Source organism: Rhizomucor pusillus (genome assembly GCF_041956525.1).
Source record: "Rhizomucor pusillus strain CBS 183.67 unplaced genomic scaffold VTP01scaffold_1, whole genome shotgun sequence".
Classification (NCBI taxonomy): Eukaryota; Fungi; Mucoromycota; class Mucoromycetes; order Mucorales; family Lichtheimiaceae; genus Rhizomucor; species Rhizomucor pusillus.
In genome coordinates this window covers 648,013-665,901 of record NW_027192143.1, presented here as the reverse complement: position 1 = coordinate 665,901, position 17,889 = coordinate 648,013, and the positions used below count along the sequence as shown (strand labels likewise).

The 17,889-nt window shown below is 44.5% G+C and overlaps 7 protein-coding genes across 7 annotated transcripts; 3 read left to right on the top strand and 4 right to left on the bottom strand.

The window, feature by feature from the left end:
* Positions 1–717: 717 nt before the first annotated feature.
* On the top strand, positions 718–2,344 carry VTP01DRAFT_292 (uncharacterized protein; the record flags this gene model as incomplete). Its single annotated transcript, XM_069381433.1, has 5 exons — positions 718–786; positions 849–916; positions 997–1,121; positions 1,194–2,194; positions 2,258–2,344. The coding sequence occupies 5 exons, from the start codon at positions 718–720 to the stop codon at positions 2,342–2,344; spliced, it is 1,350 nt and encodes a 449-aa protein (XP_069244712.1).
* Positions 2,345–3,704: 1,360 nt separating this feature from the next.
* On the bottom strand, positions 3,705–4,160 carry VTP01DRAFT_291 (uncharacterized protein; the record flags this gene model as incomplete). Its single annotated transcript, XM_069381422.1, has 1 exon — positions 3,705–4,160. One exon carries the CDS (start codon positions 4,158–4,160, stop codon positions 3,705–3,707), a length of 456 nt encoding a protein of 151 aa, XP_069244711.1.
* A 134-nt stretch (positions 4,161–4,294) lies between these two features.
* Positions 4,295–5,590, bottom strand: VTP01DRAFT_290 (uncharacterized protein; the record flags this gene model as incomplete). The annotated part of the gene is made up of 1 exon (XM_069381411.1): positions 4,295–5,590. The coding sequence occupies one exon, from the start codon at positions 5,588–5,590 to the stop codon at positions 4,295–4,297; it is 1,296 nt and encodes a 431-aa protein (XP_069244710.1).
* A 477-nt stretch (positions 5,591–6,067) lies between these two features.
* Positions 6,068–6,705, top strand: VTP01DRAFT_289 (uncharacterized protein; the record flags this gene model as incomplete). The annotated part of the gene is made up of 4 exons (XM_069381399.1): positions 6,068–6,085; positions 6,142–6,285; positions 6,351–6,404; positions 6,478–6,705. The coding sequence occupies 4 exons, from the start codon at positions 6,068–6,070 to the stop codon at positions 6,703–6,705; spliced, it is 444 nt and encodes a 147-aa protein (XP_069244709.1).
* A 214-nt stretch (positions 6,706–6,919) lies between these two features.
* Positions 6,920–10,418, bottom strand: VTP01DRAFT_288 (uncharacterized protein; the record flags this gene model as incomplete). Its single annotated transcript, XM_069381388.1, has 15 exons — positions 6,920–7,540; positions 7,603–7,751; positions 7,813–7,998; positions 8,056–8,194; positions 8,251–8,433; positions 8,503–8,699; positions 8,755–8,911; positions 8,968–9,066; positions 9,145–9,192; positions 9,254–9,325; positions 9,401–9,574; positions 9,646–9,737; positions 9,797–9,922; positions 9,978–10,248; positions 10,317–10,418. 15 exons carry the CDS (start codon positions 10,416–10,418, stop codon positions 6,920–6,922), a joined length of 2,616 nt encoding a protein of 871 aa, XP_069244708.1.
* A 467-nt stretch (positions 10,419–10,885) lies between these two features.
* VTP01DRAFT_287 (uncharacterized protein) lies at positions 10,886–15,296 on the top strand (the record flags this gene model as incomplete). Its single annotated transcript, XM_069381378.1, has 21 exons — positions 10,886–10,958; positions 11,023–11,153; positions 11,241–11,318; positions 11,378–11,791; positions 11,873–12,026; positions 12,082–12,180; positions 12,246–12,527; positions 12,588–12,733; positions 12,791–12,837; positions 12,893–12,924; positions 12,979–13,093; positions 13,155–13,255; positions 13,321–13,461; positions 13,518–13,673; positions 13,757–13,929; positions 13,985–14,197; positions 14,262–14,441; positions 14,501–14,542; positions 14,608–14,684; positions 14,746–14,834; positions 14,896–15,296. The coding sequence occupies 21 exons, from the start codon at positions 10,886–10,888 to the stop codon at positions 15,294–15,296; spliced, it is 3,144 nt and encodes a 1,047-aa protein (XP_069244707.1).
* Positions 15,297–15,303: 7 nt separating this feature from the next.
* Positions 15,304–17,680, bottom strand: VTP01DRAFT_286 (uncharacterized protein; the record flags this gene model as incomplete). Its single annotated transcript, XM_069381367.1, has 6 exons — positions 15,304–16,591; positions 16,646–16,807; positions 16,865–17,035; positions 17,091–17,277; positions 17,342–17,516; positions 17,594–17,680. 6 exons carry the CDS (start codon positions 17,678–17,680, stop codon positions 15,304–15,306), a joined length of 2,070 nt encoding a protein of 689 aa, XP_069244706.1.
* Positions 17,681–17,889: the final 209 nt, after the last annotated feature.

The window sequence follows — 17,889 nt, the reverse complement described above, 5'->3', positions numbered from 1 at the left end:
GTGGAGAACCTGAAGAATTAGCTCACCGCATGGATGAAGGAACACAGAAAGAAAATATGAATGCCAATCCATTTATCACTTCTCTTCTCGTGATATCACATGTATGAAATCATCATTTGTCATGCGTCCTATCGTCAATGAATAACAGCTGTATACTTTGCTTGGGTCTCTTCTTTTGCAAGGAGATACCGATGCATGCAACAATTAAGTATGGTGGTCTCCGTAATGCAATAAGGTTGTTTGGTTGAATATGGTCGAATATTGTAATTATGAAAACGTAAATATTTGCATACATAATTCTCATCTCTGTAGTCAGATGGTACCGGCTTTTCTAGACTTTTCAGGATTTTAAAACATGGTTGTTACTTTTGTATTGTTATTTTAATATCATTGTGCTTGAATAAGTTGTCACGTGTTTCTTTCATAAAGGTGTTAAGATACCATATAGTCAGCAATGCCGTCACCAAAATGTCCCAAATGTGAATAAATAGTTCCATGTACTGGAGTACGATGAAGCAAAAGATCCCTTTTGCGTTGCCGATCTAACCATTTTCTTGTGATGCTTTGTTGTAAAATAGATTGATAAATGTGCAAATCCACATTGTGGATTAATGCGCCAACAATTTTTGAAAAACCTGTAGCTATTGGGTGTCCCTACTCTAACCTTGGAACTCATCGACAGTCTTCAACGCCTCATTCTAAAGTCGATTTTTGCAAATGCGCGAAGTTATTAGCGTTCACGTCGGCCAGGCTGGTGTCCAGATTGGTAACGCCTGCTGGGAGCTGGTAAGCTCGAGAACAATAGGCAGCCGCGTGTACGGGTTCCAGGGAAACTTATAGAACTTTAGTATTGTCTTGAACATGGCATTAACCCTGACGGTCGCCTCCCTGACGGTGCCGCGATTGACGACCATTCGTAGGTGTCTAGCGTTGTGTTTATGCCCTTCAGGCACGCGTACTCACGCGTACTCACTGGTACTCTATTTGTCTTTATAGCTTTGAAACATTCTTTAGCGAAACGGGTTCTGGCAAGCATGTGCCGCGCACCGTTATGGTCGATTTGGAACCTACTGTCATTGATGAAGTGCGTACTGGAACCTATCGCCAACTTTTCCATCCCGGTACGCTGCTTGTATTTGCATAAGATGGGCAATTTCTTTTTTTTTTTGGTATACTTATAATTCTATGTACAGAACAATTGATCAATGGCAAGGAGGATGCAGCTAACAACTACGCTCGTGGTCACTACACTGTTGGAAAGGAGATGGTTGACAACGTCCTGGACAGAATTCGCAAGTTGGCAGATAACTGCGGCGGTCTTCAGGGCTTCTTGGTGTTCCACTCGTTTGGCGGTGGCACCGGTTCTGGCTTTGGTGCATTGTTGATGGAACGCTTATCTGTCGACTATGGTAAAAAGTCCAAGCTAGAATTCTCTGTGTATCCTGCACCTCAGGTCTCAACATCTGTCGTGGAACCCTACAATTCGATCCTCACGACACATACTACACTGGAGCACTCTGATGTTTCGTTCATGGTTGACAATGAAGCTATTTACGATATTTGCCGACGTAACTTGGATATTGAGCGTCCTACATATGTGAACCTCAACCGCTTGATTGCCCAAGTCGTCTCATCCATCACTGCTTCGCTCCGCTTTGATGGTTCCTTGAATGTCGACTTGAGCGAATTCCAAACCAATTTGGTTCCTTACCCACGCATCCACTTCCCGTTGGTTTCCTATGCGCCCATCATCTCGGCTGCCAAGGCTTTCCACGAGTCCCTATCTGTTCCAGAGATCACTTCTGCCTGTTTTGAGCCTTACAACCAGATGGTCAAGTGTGATCCTCGTCACGGCAAATACATGGCTTGCTGCTTGCTTTATCGCGGCGATGTCGTTCCCAAGGATACCAACGCAGCCATCTCTGCTATCAAGACAAAGCGCACTATCCAGTTCGTCGATTGGTGCCCTACCGGTTTCAAAGTCGGTATTAACCACCAGAGGCCCACTGTTGTTCCTGGAGGTGATCTCGCTGAAGTCCAACGCGCTGTGTGCTTGCTCAGTAACACCACTGCCATCGCTGAAGCTTGGGGTCGTTTGGATCACAAGTTCGACTTGATGTACGCCAAGCGTGCCTTCGTCCACTGGTATGTTGGCGAAGGTATGGAAGAAGGCGAATTTAGTGAGGCAAGAGAGGCAAGTCATTATACATCCATACTACACAGCAATGCATTTTACTTATGCTTTTTCTATTTGTAGGACTTGGCCGCTCTTGAGAAGGACTATGAGGAAGTTGGCTCTGACTCTCTCGGCGACTCAGAAATGGAAGAGGCTGAGGAATACTAACATGAATATCCAAGCATTCTTATCTCGTATATCTTTCTGTTGCGATACTCGCAAACATTTTCTCCAAGAGGCATATTCCTAACCTAATACATTGATCATACTCGCAAATAAATATAAAGGCAAAAAGGCATATATATTTTTTAAAGAAATGCAATGTTTATTGATATCAACTAGTATACGGGAGATCCATCATCAGACAATCACTTTTTCAGTGCATTACACTATCCGGATTGAAATCGGGATAGTGTTCAAACAAGAGGTACCGGATGTTATAGTGTATTCATCATTTGAAGGATCAGCCCAGAGCGGTATGCTTACCGAAAGGTATCACATAATATCACTGGAACATATCTAAATGATAGGAAAAGAGTAAGCATATGCTCTAAGCAACCACGAGCCAAATTTTTCCATCCACGAGAACCCAGTGGGCATAAATTTCTCAGACGAATGTGTGCTTTCGGCAAGAGCCAACGTGCAGCTATAAAGCCACGCAAGGCACTAAGACGGCACTTCCTATACATTTAACATTCATTTCATCACTTGCATCTCCCCCTTCCATCCCAACAAAAGCCACAGGGAGAAGAATGCATACCTTCTTAAAAGTCGACGCCTTCTTGACATATACCAAAAAGGAGACACAACGCAAAAAGCCACAATACTTGATACAAAACAATTTGCTTTTATTTGACCAACATACCTACTAACTAGAATCAAACCAAAGCAAAGTCAGCAAAACGTGCCAAAGAAGCAATAACGCCAACAGAAGAGAAACAGTCTAATCTTTCTCAGACATCCAAGAAAGGTCTTTCGCTAGCCATCATCGAGACGCAAAGGCCTCTTTAGTGGAAACTGCGAACACGGGAATACATCATCATAGGAAAAGATGACTGGGTCTCTTCTGTTGGAAAAAGCGAATACGCACCTTTTCCTACATAATGTCCTTGCAGCACAAGAGTGGCTTGAAAGCTATCTAAAAAGTTCACGTGTTGGTTAAAATAGCCCTTTAAACACGTTGCAGCAAGCAAACTTGGCGTGCGTGTGGGTTCATCAGTAAGGTATACTGGCAAGTATTCACCGCACTTAGCGAAAGCGCGGGTATTATCTCCCCATGGTCGATAAGATCAAAAGGAAAGTTGATCGTCGAAGACGAATCATCACTTGAACACGCACATGCGACGCCAAATTGCAAAGCATGGGAGTAGAAACATACCTTGCGCAGCAACAAAGTTGAAAGAGAAAAAGAACAGTGCAAAAAAGGTGGTTGGGGAGAGAGAGCTGTATTTATATCGGTGCGGACCGTGAACACGAGAGAAAACGAACGAAAAAATTTTTTTCCTAACTGGTTTTTGACAACCGACTTTCAGCTTGTTGCGAGAAGTTTCTGTCGCCGCTCGTCCATAAAGTCCGCCAACTGATGCTTCCCTAACGCATCGTAACAGTCGTGGAGCTGCTCGTAGGCGCGTGCCAATTGATTTCGATCAATGATTATGTCGCGTTGCATTTGTTTTTCGAAAATTTTGACTGCCAAGGAGAGTGATGATTCACATTGCGTGAATTGGAGTGTTTTAAAATACGCGTCTGCGAGCTGGATGTGAGCTTGGGCGCGGATGGTATCAAGTGCGTCCCGTTTGGCGTCGGTGTCGTCGCCATCCATGCGCTGATTGTCGACGATCTGGCAAATCTTTGCAAAGTATGGAATGCTGCCTTTTACATTGCCTTCGCTCTGGAGCTTGGTGGCGATCTGATGCAATACTTTGAGCTCTAGTAAATTCGCAGGGTTGATACTTTCGGAATGGAGGTATTGAGGACAAGACATAAAAAGTGGAAGGGTTCCTCAAGGTATCAATCCTTAAATTTCCTTTTTTGAGTGCTCTTCTGTCAATGATTGTCTTTGTTTAGACTTGCCCCAAAGCTGTTTGTGGATTTATTTATTTATCAATACCAGGAAAACTACCAAAAGTGTATTGTTAAGCCGTCAATGGTGTCACGCATATTCGCCATGGTTACGACGATTTTGTTCTGTTGCAGATTGAATTTCTTTAAAGTATCTTCGGTAACGCTGTCCTCAGCAGCATCGCGACTGCCGAGGCTTATGAAATCATATTCGTAATAGTCTCGGGTCAATGTCAGATGCTTGAGAGAGGGAAAGACAGTAGCAATCAGCGTCAAAAACCGGAGGTGTGTACCTTCGGGGATGTGATGGATAACGAGGTACTCCACAGGCGCTGGCGATGCTTGACCGTCAAGTTCATGTATAATTGCTTGCGCGACGGTCATCGAAACGGCCAGTCGTTTGAGTTCAGTGGGACCTTGCTTAAAACACCGAGCGATACGCGTGGCATCCCGATCCACGTTTCTGCAAAACCCTATATCCAAATGGCGCAAATAGCGGGCACTTCTTCCCGTCAGAAAGGCGCACGCGGTCTCAGATGAACATTGGGTATCGGCCAACGAGAGAAACTGCAGGTTGATATTGTATCTAGCGACAGTCTGAAGTCCTGCATTGGTTACGTTGTGGCATCCTGTGATATCGATTTCCTTGACATTGAGTTTGCCAAATTTCGCAACTGCCATGAGTGCACCGTCTGTAATTGTCGCGTTATTTCTGATGGAAAAGGATACTAGCTGTGCATGATCGGCAAATGCTGCCAGACCTCTTTCGCCGCCCGCACTGCTGCCAAGCGAATCCAGCCGTAGGTACTCCAAACGTGGCATAGCTGGAGCAAGGGCAACAAGCAGATCGTCCGTAACATGGTCGCAGAATGATAAATCCAGCACGCACAAGTAAGGAAGCGACCAATGCTGCCGCAACAATGGCCCCAGAGACTTTACGGAAAAGAAGCTGGTGCGACGCAGCTTGAGGATTTGAAGATTCGAGACGTATCGAACAATGTATTCAAAGAAATGTGGACGCACATTGTCGTACAATGTTTCTTCAATATCTGAAAGGTCCAGCTGCGCAATTAAAGCCCGAGTTTCAGGTCGCAGACGAGGCAGAAGGTCGATAAAGCGATTGAACAGGTACAACGAGTCGTGAAGGTATCCCTCGTGGAACTCAGGTTTTCGCCAGATACGTTTGTTGCAGGCTTCGTTGAAGTGTCGACTCACAAGTGAGCACTGCACGAGAGTATGCCAATCGAGAAATGGAGCAATGCATTCTGCAATCAGATCGCTCTTCGTCACAAGTGGAATGCCGTCCGTGAACAGCAGAGGGTCAAACTTGGCAACGGCAGAAGACTTGAACATGGCTCTTGTTTGCAAAAACGAAAGAGAAAGCTGCGGATATCCATGAGATGATACTTTCTCTATTTGCTGAGCAGTTACGGATCAAAAGGAAAGTCATTTGTCGCCGTTGTGACACAATTGTTTCTTGTTATGGGTTCAGACATGCATAATCCCAGCTTGTATGTCTTTTTCAGTGGAAAAAGGACCTTGTAAATGAAAGAAAAAGATAACAATGGGTTGTAGTCAGCGGCCATCATAAATGATATTTGGTGAAGGAAGTGTCGTATGAATAGCAATTAATACAGTGTCGCAAGAAGGTACCAGCATTGAATCATCAAATCTGAGACCATCCGCTTATTTAACAGACGCGTGTCCTTGCCTCTTAATCTTCATCCTTTCTTTTCGTTTTCTACCTTCCTTATCTCTTTTCATTTGACCTGCTGAAGGTTTTCTTTTCTGGTAGATATTGCTCGCTGGTCAGCTTGGACCTTTGCGCCAATGAAAGACTCCTACGAGGTATGTATGTAGCAATATTATTAGAAACGATTCATCTAAAACAATACCGTTAGCAGAACAAGGAAAACGTTCGTCACTCGGCGTTCACACCAAAACGTAGAAAGCTTACTCGATACGAGCCATCGCAGGAGGAAAAACAACTTGTCGAACTTGAGACTAAAGTCCAAACGCTGAAGCGTCTAAAGCGATATAGAGAAAAAGTACGTTGATGATATGTCTCTGCTGTAACGGATGAAAATTGCTCAAACGATAACGTGAACTTCAGAATGAAGGGGAAGAGCTGGAAGGTTTGATCTGTCGATGGCGATCTATTGCCCAGGTGTGGATCTTGACTCCTTTTTTTTGCGAGATACATGTATCCACATTGATGCTTCTCGTTCATTGCCTTGTAGAAAGCTGCAGAAGCATTGCTGGTCTACTTTATTGAAGACTCAAAGACATTCCTGCCTACACAGTCATTCTGGGACTTGGACGAAAATCCGCAACAATGCGATGGCAAAGACGCTGAGGAGGAAGAGAAGGAGGAGGATACAGATGATATGCTTCGTATGCTAAGTTTCCTCCATGTCGACCACGAGCTGCTTCATTATTCGACGGATGAGTGTAGTTTCTATGACTGAAATGTAATTGCTTCTATCAAAATTGCATACACAAGCAAACATGACTGTCACCCTCACATTCGATAATCTGCAGAATAAATTAATAGATATGTATATGCAACAAAACTTTCAATCAAAATCTTTTCGTTGTAACAAACAATTAAAAGTAATGACATGAAAAAGGGCAAAAACTAAATTACTAATAAATGGAGTTTTGGGTGTTGTATTCTATAGACTAAGGCTCCAGGTTCTGTACGATATCTCCGTTATCGTCGTCGTCATCATCATCGTCGTTGTCATCGTGTTCACTGTCACTGCCATCCGATCCAGCGGTACCAAAATTGCTGCGAATATGCGTCAAAACATTTTCAATTGTAGAAACTGGCTGCTGCAATGATTTCGCTTCCTTGTTTTCGTCTGCATGTTCGTGCCTGTTTTCGAAATCTCGGCGGCCATAGAATGATCCGCTGTAGATGGAATCCCTGTGGGAGTATCGAGAGTTGTGTCTGGAAACAGGTACCATAAGGTCACCGTTCGCATTCGCGATAGGGATAGGCACGGCAGCAGTGTTGTGATTTGTAATAGGTAACTGGATGCTTCCTTCTTCTTCGTCACCCAGTGATTTCACATTTTCTCTCATGGCAAATGGCAACGGGATCTCCTTGATTGCTCGATATTGGCCACAGTTATTGAGGTGTTCGTTTTCGAGGCGGAAGACATTCCATTGGATGCGCCTGTATGCCTCCATCACTGCAACAGCAAAGCTCAGGATCTGCCCGTTGACTGCTAGGCCTGCAAAGTTGAGAGTCCACGCAAAACGTAGTAAAACATCGATTACTGCAGCTGCGTAGTAAATCTAAGCAGAAAATATCTAAGCATTTAAAATGACATTACAGGCCTTGACTTTTGCTTCCTTACCCGCTTTTTAAAGACAAGATCATCTCGAAGCAAAAAATTCTTGCTACATGGCTGCAATAGACCCCAGTCCATCTTGATGTCCCATAAGGATGTGTAGCAGGAATTGAAAGTACAGGTCAGAACGAGCATAGCTTCAGATACAGGCGACGCTAATAAATATTACGTATTAATTAATACATGCTCGAAACGGTATTGCCATCGGATATTTACGGCTTATTCTGCGCACGGCAGATACGACGGTCGCCAGGATACTGCTCAGGTACTTTGCGCCGTTTACTAAATGTAACTTCTCCTCAGAATCCTTGTAACGTCGAAGACATTGTAAGAAACGCCACCAAGGTGGAAGTGAGGCGATGATCGGTGTGATCCACATGTACGGTACGTTACAATGAGTGTCTACAGGCTATGATGTGAGAATGATAAATTCAACTGCGTGTCTTAACTATGGTTTACCTAAGTCGTTCCAGTGCCATCCATAAGCGCAAAAAAAGTAAGAAAGCGTCCAAAAGGAGTATGCCAAACTGTTGAGTTCGTCAGCGATAAAAAAGTCACGGAACTCAACCCGGAAACAATAGCTAAGAAAGATACGGCCCTGGAAAGTGTGCATTAGCATAACAGACACAAAATTATCATTGCTAAGATCCTTACCAATGCAACTCCGAGCCATTTCCGTGCTGAATAGTAAAATATGTTGAAAGGACAAAGGATAATGGCCAAGATAACAATAAAAAGAATTAGAGGGCATAGTTCGGAGGGGATGGTAGGTGCAAAGGTTTGAGAAAAGTCAATGTACATGATGAAAGATGCAATTGCAAAGAGCAGAGCTGGCAGCTAAATGCGGGACCTAGTTAGCGATCTTCCCAGCTAGTCGAGTCATCCTCGTTATGGAGCTGAATTTACCTCGCCAAATTGATGGTAATCCAGATTGTGCCTAGGATCCAACTCAAAAATGAACTTGTAGCTGATGCGGTAGCGATGCCAAATAATGAGATCGATTGCAAAACCAAGGCAGAACAAAATAGGAAGTAAAAAGCAAGCATAAATTTGTAAATTCGTATGGGCATTTGGTAAATGCTCGAGAGTCTCAGGATCGAAAGCTGCAATATGTTTGTCAGAGTTGCTTTTGTGGTACCCAACGTGATCTCACGTTACCTAGTTGACATGCATGCACAAGCAACGGCAAGGCGATCCCCAGGTAAAGACCGATGCGCAACGTTGTGGAGTTGTAATCTTCGTGCTTTTCGGGGACTCGGAGCTTGCGCATACCTCGTCGACGATGGCCATCAGCAAATTCATCAATGTAGAGGCTCTGTCACTTTCATTGTAAGACATCGCGCAACCAAAAAGGATCTCCTCCCTCCTCACCTCTGTCTCCTTGATGATGCTGTTAAGGTCGACTGAGGTCATCCAGTGATATTTGCGGAGACGCTGCAGGTACAAATCACTGGCTTTCCAGCCGGCTGTCTATAGGATGCGACACCCCCCAGAAAGCAAAGTCTGTTTAGAGTTGGACTCACTTGAAATATGCATTCTCTTACTTGCCTTGTCGAACTTTTTTAATATTTTGCGAAAACCAGTCTCATTCAATAGCTACATTGTTTAAAACGGTTAGTGATAATTGAAAGAGAGGGAATATCAGGACGTGGCTAACCTTGTAAGATCTCAAAAATTCAAGGCTCCGGTAGAATTCAGTAAGTGCCTTTTTTAATCGACTTCGAGCGACCTAATGCATATAGGATTCAGCGTCTCCTATTCCTTTGTGCGTCTTTGTTTTGTGTTAGCTGCTGGGACACATTACATTGTAACTGACATGATGATCAGTTGTGTAATCGATACTGGCGGGCATATGTGGTAAATGCAAAGTGGGCTGGTCTTCAGGTCTATTGCGATGAAACAATCCGTTAAAGAACCCGTGATGATGGTATGCATTTTGTGGTGGAGATGCATGCTGCTGCTGACTATTATTGTTTCGCTGCAATGAAAAAATCGCATTAATAGAGTTTAGCTTTCTCATGCTTTGCGTGGGCACGCAACGGAACTTACCCCGGTTTCTACGAGTCGCCGACCGTATTCTGCAATCAACTGCATTTGAATCTTGAGAGCTTCAAGTTTGGCCCTTGCTTCGCTCTCCTTTTCTAATTTAGGGCGTTGTCAGATAGAAGAGCAAACATGGATTTAATTCGCAATGTCTTACCATCATAAAATCGAGACACTTTGTCTGACTCTCCGTTGAGCATCTTGAAAAATGCACGCTCAGGTTCGCTTGCATGAAGTAGTACTTCTTCTAATACAGATAAAGTCGTTGTACTTTGGATAGAAGCTAAGGGAGATCAGCTCGGTTTCGAATCATTTTAGACTGAGTTTCTTCATTGTACCTGCCCGGGACCTCACTCTTGACAGTTCGGTGTCGTCACCTTGGAATCGTGAAGACAGTTTGCGAATCAAGGAATGAGGGAAGGAGGGTTGCCGCTGCAAAGCGTTGCCGCTTCCACCCGAGTTGTACCACTCGCTTGTCCGCCATGGCCAGTGCCATTCAGTGGTTGTGTCTGTTTTGTATATAGGTCGATCGGGGTCGCTGTCTGTATCAAGACCTTGAAGAGCATGCTCGAGTTCAATAGCAGCTCGTCGTTCGTTGACTTTACGAAACTGGATAGAAAGATGGCTTTTGTGAGAAATCTGATTTGTTTTGTATCCATGGAGATAAAAGTAGCTACCTTCTCAACCGCCTTTAGCTTCTTTTTCAGTCCCTTGTAATTGATGTAAGCCCTTCTCCATTCGGGTATGCTCTCGCTCTCCAGATATTTGGCAAATTTCATGGCAAGATCATGGAAGGGAAATGGGAGAGAATGATATCGGAACGGTGTAGCCGGTACAAAATTGGCTTCCACCCAGTCCTTTTAAATAGGTAAACCGCAAAGAGCATTATGACGCCGTGGCTATGCGGTCAGCACACTTGGCAATGGTCTTGATGGAAATGGCTCGCCGCCTATCCGTAACACCACGTGCATGTCGTCTGAAAAGTCATTGATCCGCCCAGTTACCCCGCCCGCGCGTAGAATGGGGGCCAATCCTTGTCTACAGCACCGACTTTTCATCTCATGCAGGATATGCATTGTAGGTACCACCATCATCATCGTTATTTGCCTGAATTCTCCTCGCTCTCCTTCAACGAGAAAATCTAGCTGCATCTCGTGCGGAGATTTCGCATCCAAACCTACGTGGCATGTGAGACAAATGATTGGGATTCGCTTACCTGGTGGCAACACGCTTATACACGTCAAGCATGTCGATCCGTGGGGAACGAACATTTTATAAAAAGACGAGAAGCAATGCAATTGTAAAACTTGTTAGAGAACGTACGTGATTAGGGCGGAAGTCTGCTTGAATAGTCCTTTGTTCTGAAGTGTCGACATTGTTAAGAATACGTTCGTCCTCATGTACCTTGTATGGCTGAGCAATGCTCGGCATGTTCCGATCTCAAAGACTTTAGCAACGCTCAGCAGGGTCTTTTGTCTGTGGATGCGAACCATTATGTTATTCCAGATATGTCGGCAAGTTCCCGATAACTTTAGTGATGAGTTTTCCCTTTTCCAGTTATTGACATATGCGATCGATGTTTTTGGATTCGGTACCACCAGATCATTGTGCGTTATCTGGAGATCTTGGAGCAAGAAGAGATGACAAATATCATTTTCCCGCAGACTGTCATCACCTCGGTAATACACACTGCTGTAGCCATAGCATGTGGCGCTTTGTAACACCAGGAATGTTCTAGCTTCAGCAGCACGACAAGACGCGCACGTATCGCAAAATTAGACAAATTGTGAACGACTCGAGAAGGCACTGTGTTGTTTTCTACAATGAAGTGTTTGCAGAGACACGGGTGCCTCGGCTCCCAGGTGAATCCATCGCCCAACGCGATTGGCGGGCACTCTGCAAGATGGCTTCTTGGTACCGGCGCCATTTAGACAAAAATATCATTCTGCTATCTGAAGCATTTGACGCACAAGATCTTGAAAGCGGGGTCTCTGTTTGTTCCACACAAAATTACCTAAACCAATATTGGCCGGATCATCCGCTTCTGCAAAGTTTAGTGCAGGTGCTTCGGGATGCCGTTCTGGAAGACGATTTCGATCGCATACGTTTGAAGAGCAAGAAATCAGAACAAGCAGTCGCTGGCTACACTGAGGCATGATATCCACTTTTTTCTTTCTCGCTCTGAATAGTCACACATTACGGGCTAAGACTAACTCCTTGCTTTATTGTATAGTACAAAAGTATGGAAGAACTCGAAGCTGGTATCAAGTCATCGAGATACTACGCCGGTATCTTGAAATGTACCCGAAACCAGGCATATGTAAACGGAGGTGGTCAGCTGGGCAGGGATATCCTAATTGTCGGCTCGGAAAATATGAACCGTGCAGGTAACCAATCCAGTGTGCATGATTGCAACACGCAGTTTAATGTTTTTATTTCTAGTGCACGGGGACATGGTTGTCGTGGAGCTATTTTCTGAAAATAATTGGGCAGCTCCGTCTAATGCTATATCATATGGTAGCAATGCAACCGCGGAAGAAGGTTTGAGAAAGTTTATTTATGCAATGCAGGCTGCTTGATGCTTAAAACACGAAATTGATATGCAGAACTTGAGGAAACGCGGCAGTCGACGGGTGGTGCAACCAGACCCACAGGACGAGTGGTAGGCGTCTTGAATAGAAACTGGCGTTCGTACGTAGCTACAATTCAAGAAGATACGCCGGAAGGAGGATCGTTTCATCTGGCTGTGCCTTTGGATTCTGCAATACCGAAAATTCGGATTCGATACCATGACGTGAAGCTCATTCAGAATCAGCGCATCGTTGTCCGTATTGACAGCTGGCCCGTTTCTTCACAGTATCCAAACGGACATTACGTACGAACTCTTGGTAATCGAGTGTTTTTCACTTATCATCCTCTTATTTGTTTATTGATTTATCATCTGTCAGGGCCTGTGCATCAGCTGGACACTGAAATAGCTGCAATCCTCGTGGAACATGGCATCTCGGTTTCACAGGCATCACAGGGCTTCAGCGAGGGTTCGTTGAAAGAAATGCCGATAGATACTCCAGAATTGCCATGGAAGCCAGAACAGGTAATGCCAGTAACTAAACAATACTTACATTATTATGCTCAATTCTATGCCGCAAAGGAGGAGCTTGCACGACGGAAAGATTTGCGTTCACTGACAGTGTTCAGGTACATATTGATTATCATTGCATAAATTATTGCAAGGCTCAAGAAATCTATTTAGCATTGATCCACCTAATTGTCAAGATATCGATGGTATGCTCGATCATAACTCTGAGTGACCAAATTCTCACTTTGACATAAAATTAGATGCGCTTTCTATTCGAGATCTCGAAGATGGAATGATCGAATTAGGCGTGCACATCGCAGACGTAAGCTACTTTGTAAAGGAAAATTCTCTTACCGACTTGGAGGCTCGGTCAAGGTAATCTTAGTCTCTGAGGAACACTATATAGCGGTATTTATCCGATCGTTCATTCCTGTAGAGGTACTACAGTTTATCTGGCGGACAGAAGATTCGATATGTTACCATCAGTGCTCAGCGAGAGGGTCTGTTCCTTACGTGGAAACGTCGATCGCTATGCAGGTAAAGCTTGAATAGCAACCCTAATACTTCAATATCCCTTTTGCTGATCTGAGATCGTGCCCCAGTCTCCGTCCTTTGGACTCTTGATAAATCGTACAATGTAACGGATGTGTGGTTCGGCAGGACTATTATACGATCAAGTTGTGAGATGGAATATGAACAAGCTCAGCAGCTGCTGAATGGGGAAACCGTAGCCGATAACTTGGGTATGTAAAGCAAAGATTGATGGTTAAATGTCGGTATACTTTTAACGCTTGCGTAGATCCATCCTTGTGTAAAAAGTTGAAACCAAAAGTAGAGAAGCTTGCTAAAGTCCTCAGAGTATTACGAGCACAGAGGCTTGCTAAAGGCGCTCTTGAATTGGAAAGCACCGAAGTCAAGTTTAAAGTGACGGAGAATCACACAGTGACCGATATCAATATCCTTTTTGTCTTCTATCTTTGGGAAACCAGATTTCATGTCCTGATGCAGAGTATCTGATCCTTAACGAATGATCTCTACTTCCTAAAGATAGCTTAGAAATTCACGGCCTCGTGGCAGAAGCCATGATTATGGCGAATGCATATGTCGGCAAACGTATCTACGACGGCCTGAAGGATGCTGCAATCCTGCGTCGGCACCCGGCCCCCAACCCGGGACAATTTGAGATGCTCGTAAAAGCAGCAGAGAGCAAGGTGATGATAACACCAAGTATGGACATCTTTATACTCACTCTTTTTCTTGCTCCAGGGATTCCAAGTTGATTTCTCCTCTAACAGGGCACTTTCGCAGTCTTTGGAGACGATCTCCAGAGCTTGCAAAAATGATCCAGTGATACCTCGCCTTATGAAGACCATGGCAACTGTTGCCATGAATGAAGCTGGCTATATATCATCAGGCCGCTACACTGTTGAACAGTATTTCCACTATGGTTTGGCACTGGAGTTTTATACCCATTTTACTGCAAGTATATGCTACCCAAATCCCATCGGTGCTTTTCATTAACTCACAAATTTATACCTGCTAGTCCCCTATCCGCCGATACGCAGATGTCGTTGCCCACCGACAGCTCCTCCTATGTATTGAAGACCCTGTTGCATTGGCGGACTGTGCAAAAATACCTTCCACAATGTTGCAAGATGCTAAAGTAACAGAGATTTGCGATAATTTGAACCTGAAATCACGAGAATCCAAGTTTGCACAAAGAGTATGTATGAATAGGTGCAGAAAGAATGAATATTCTGGTGTCTAACGAGTGCCGGATAGGATTCTACCGAGCTATTTCAAAGTCTTTATGTCTTACAGCATGTAAGTCGATTTAAAAGAGAAACGATAGCAGATATGCAATATTGATGACGTTAATGTTATTTTAGAGTACCGATGGTCCTCTCATAGAACAAGGCGTTGTCGCAGAGATTAGATCCAACGGTTTCTATGTCTTTGTTCCTCGGTAATGAGGATATGAAAAAGAAATTGCGAACCCAAAGTATGATTCTGATTCTTCTTTGCAGACTCGGTATTAAGGGTCCGTTGTACCTGATTGACAAGGACGGACGAGCGACTGTGCCTCTATCTTTACACACCGGAAAAGCACAAGATGGTATGCAGTGATTTCTGATGACTTTATATACACCTTACTCAAAAATCTGCAATGACAATAGATCAAGAAATGCTACCCAATTGTACGGTGGATGTATCGATGCCTACAAAAATTTCCATCACAGCAGCCGCATTGCCGCAACCGATCGATATACACTTGTTTGACCACGTCCGCGTCTCTTTGCATCTTCGGAAATCGCATGCACACAGGCATATGGTGTATATGAATTTGATGGATTTGAAGCACGCTGTAACAGAACGATACCAAGCACCGGCGAGAATGTCGAACAAGGATATGATGGATTCGATTGTATCTCAAGAGCAAGCACACGCACCTCTCTTAGCGTCCAGTCGTCAAGAGATCGAGACACGGCGTGAATTGAAAAAGAAGCAAGCACAGCATAGCATGTACGAGTTACTGGAACAATTTCGACGGATGAATATTATAGAAACCAAGTCATAAATGTGTATTATTGATCCCACAACGGCTTCAAAGCAGAATAAAAGGATGAAGTATCTGCCCGAGAGCCGCCCGTCGGTGATGATGTTGAGGCTGCAGGTGGCGCTACATCCGGCTGCAGTTGCATCTGTCGATATCCGTCAAACATGATCTGACCAAAAAGGGCGCTATCGTATAAGAACTGCGAACTGTTAAAGTCGATTTCGCCGCTTCCGTTGCTAACTGGTAACGTCTCTGCGAGATATGCTAAGGTAGGCTGTTGTGAGGTATGTGATAAAAATGTTGAAGGAGTATTCGGTACGACAATGGATGGCTGGTATGCATATGGTGTATTGGAAGAAGTAGGGACAAAATAGCGATCGCTTGGTGATGAAGATGCAGACGATGAAGTGTTGGATGTGGTTGCTATCGATTGCGACGGCTGGAGCCTTGGCTCAGGAGCAGCAAGAGGAGGAGGTGGAGGAGGAGCAGAAGTGTAATATGATTGCGGCGGCTGCAGTTGCTCAGCATATAACTTTGTATGCGCACTTAATAGATCTTTAGTCGTTGTTGCCAGGCGTTCGCAAAGAGGCCAGTAGGGTTTTAATGACTCGATCATTTCGTAGAGGACCGTCAATCCACGGTTACTTTTCCTTGCAGATTCTGGATCCTTGGAGAAAGTCGAAGTCATTAGGACAGTTGCAAAGATATAAGCACTGTAGCCCATGTATGGTAGGACGTCGCAACCGCAGATATCCTTCATGCTCTGGAAAATAACAAGCGCCTCCTTTACGCTCATTTTGCATGTTTCAATGCTTGCTTGTATTCGGTGATATACGTCTAACGGTAGTTCGGTTGCTGACAAATCGCTGTATGCAAGGCTTCCACGATGTAGCACCATCATGGTGGTGCACCAAACTGCGTGCGCTGAGAGCCACATCGTGATGTAATTCCGGCTTCCAGACTTTTTGTGCTTCTCAAAGTTGGTTTCATTGAATTGAAAACTTTCTGGCAAGTTCTCTCTCCACATCCTAAGCTTTTTATCTAGAGTTGAGAACTCGGGAATGGGTGGCCAGCTGACTGACACAGAATCGCTTTTTGCGCGTGACATGTATTTGTTGGTTTCGCCAAAAATCATGGTGAGTCGAATGTAATATCGTGCAATATCCATCAATGAATCGTTCTGTATCTCACGGCCGTCTAAAGTTGTGCATTGGAATATATCGCGTAACAACATGCTTTCGGTAATATTTGGCGTCATGGCATCGTAATCATTTACGTCAAAATATTGCGGTCTGCTCGTTCCAGCGCTAGTAAATCTAGATATATGGTTTATATACGTTCAAGTTTCTTATTCGGAAAAGTAATCTTACTTGTCTATGCATATACAACTCCAAAAGATACGCCGGCGTAGCGCCATCGCTACCGTATCGACAGAGTCGTCTTTTCGGTGAATAGGCAATCGCAAAGTCTCTTCTTTGTTAAGACCGAGATCCTGGCAAATTCGAGCTGCAATGCCACCATAAATCCATGCTCTACCAGCTATTTGTTTAGGAATCTTTCGATAATTATAAATCATATCGCAGACCAACCTGGATCCTGAAGCACGGCCGTACTCAACACAAGCCATTATCCCCCAAAATTGCAAGTTGGGTATACTGGGTTCCAGAAGGCTTGCATCAATCAGCGCAGTTGCTCTATTCGCGAATCCTTCTCCAGCCCAGTAGGGCGGATCTGTCTTTATCATGGGATGGTCGGAGAACCTATCGAGCAGGTTAGTCTTGAGAGTTTCCTGTTCTCCCTGCTGCAGTCGCCTACCTTGCACCGATCGCCAAGACACTCCAGAGAAGGGGTTTAGATACTGTTCCATCTTCAATGGCTTGCTTCAATGTTGCACGGTGCACAATTGGAAAGACTGAATTCAAATGCTCAAAAAATAGATCGACAAGGTGCATAACGATATCTTTTGGCAAATCGACGTAAAGCGAATCTCGCTTATCGCAGTCTGCGAATAATTTGGTTAGCGGATCCGTCTCAAGTTTGGTAGAAAAGAAAGAAAAAAAAAAAACCTTTTTTGTCAACACCATTTTCCGCTGTCAAACGACGTTCCAGCTGAGCAAGCCTTTCCTCCAGCAGTTGAACGTAGCCTTTGCGTGGTCCGCGCTTTCGGCATTCCGAGTACTCGCAGCGAATGTTGGCTTCGGCACAATGTAGACATTCTGGTTTGGTACCGTCGCACTTGATCTAAAGCAGCAACAAACCGCCACCCCCAACCCCTTTGCTGTCAGTCTCGCGTGGAGCAATAAGGACAAAACCTGTACCTTCTTTTTCCTACAAGGAACACAAGCTTGCGTTGCTCGCACACGCTTTTTCGCCTGGTTGCCACGACCAGCTTCGCTTTGTTTCATAGGAACAGCGGTTGCAAGAACCGGAAAAAGGTGCAAATGCGTCCGCTTTTGATGCCGTCCACAGGTGGAGCGACAGAGAGTTTTGTGGAACAACGTCACTTGAATCCGCCCGATATCAGGGGTTAAAGTTTCCCCGTTCTAGAAGAGGTCACCAGGGCTACATCCAATTATATATGCATACAATCATTCTAACAATGCTGGGTAACGGG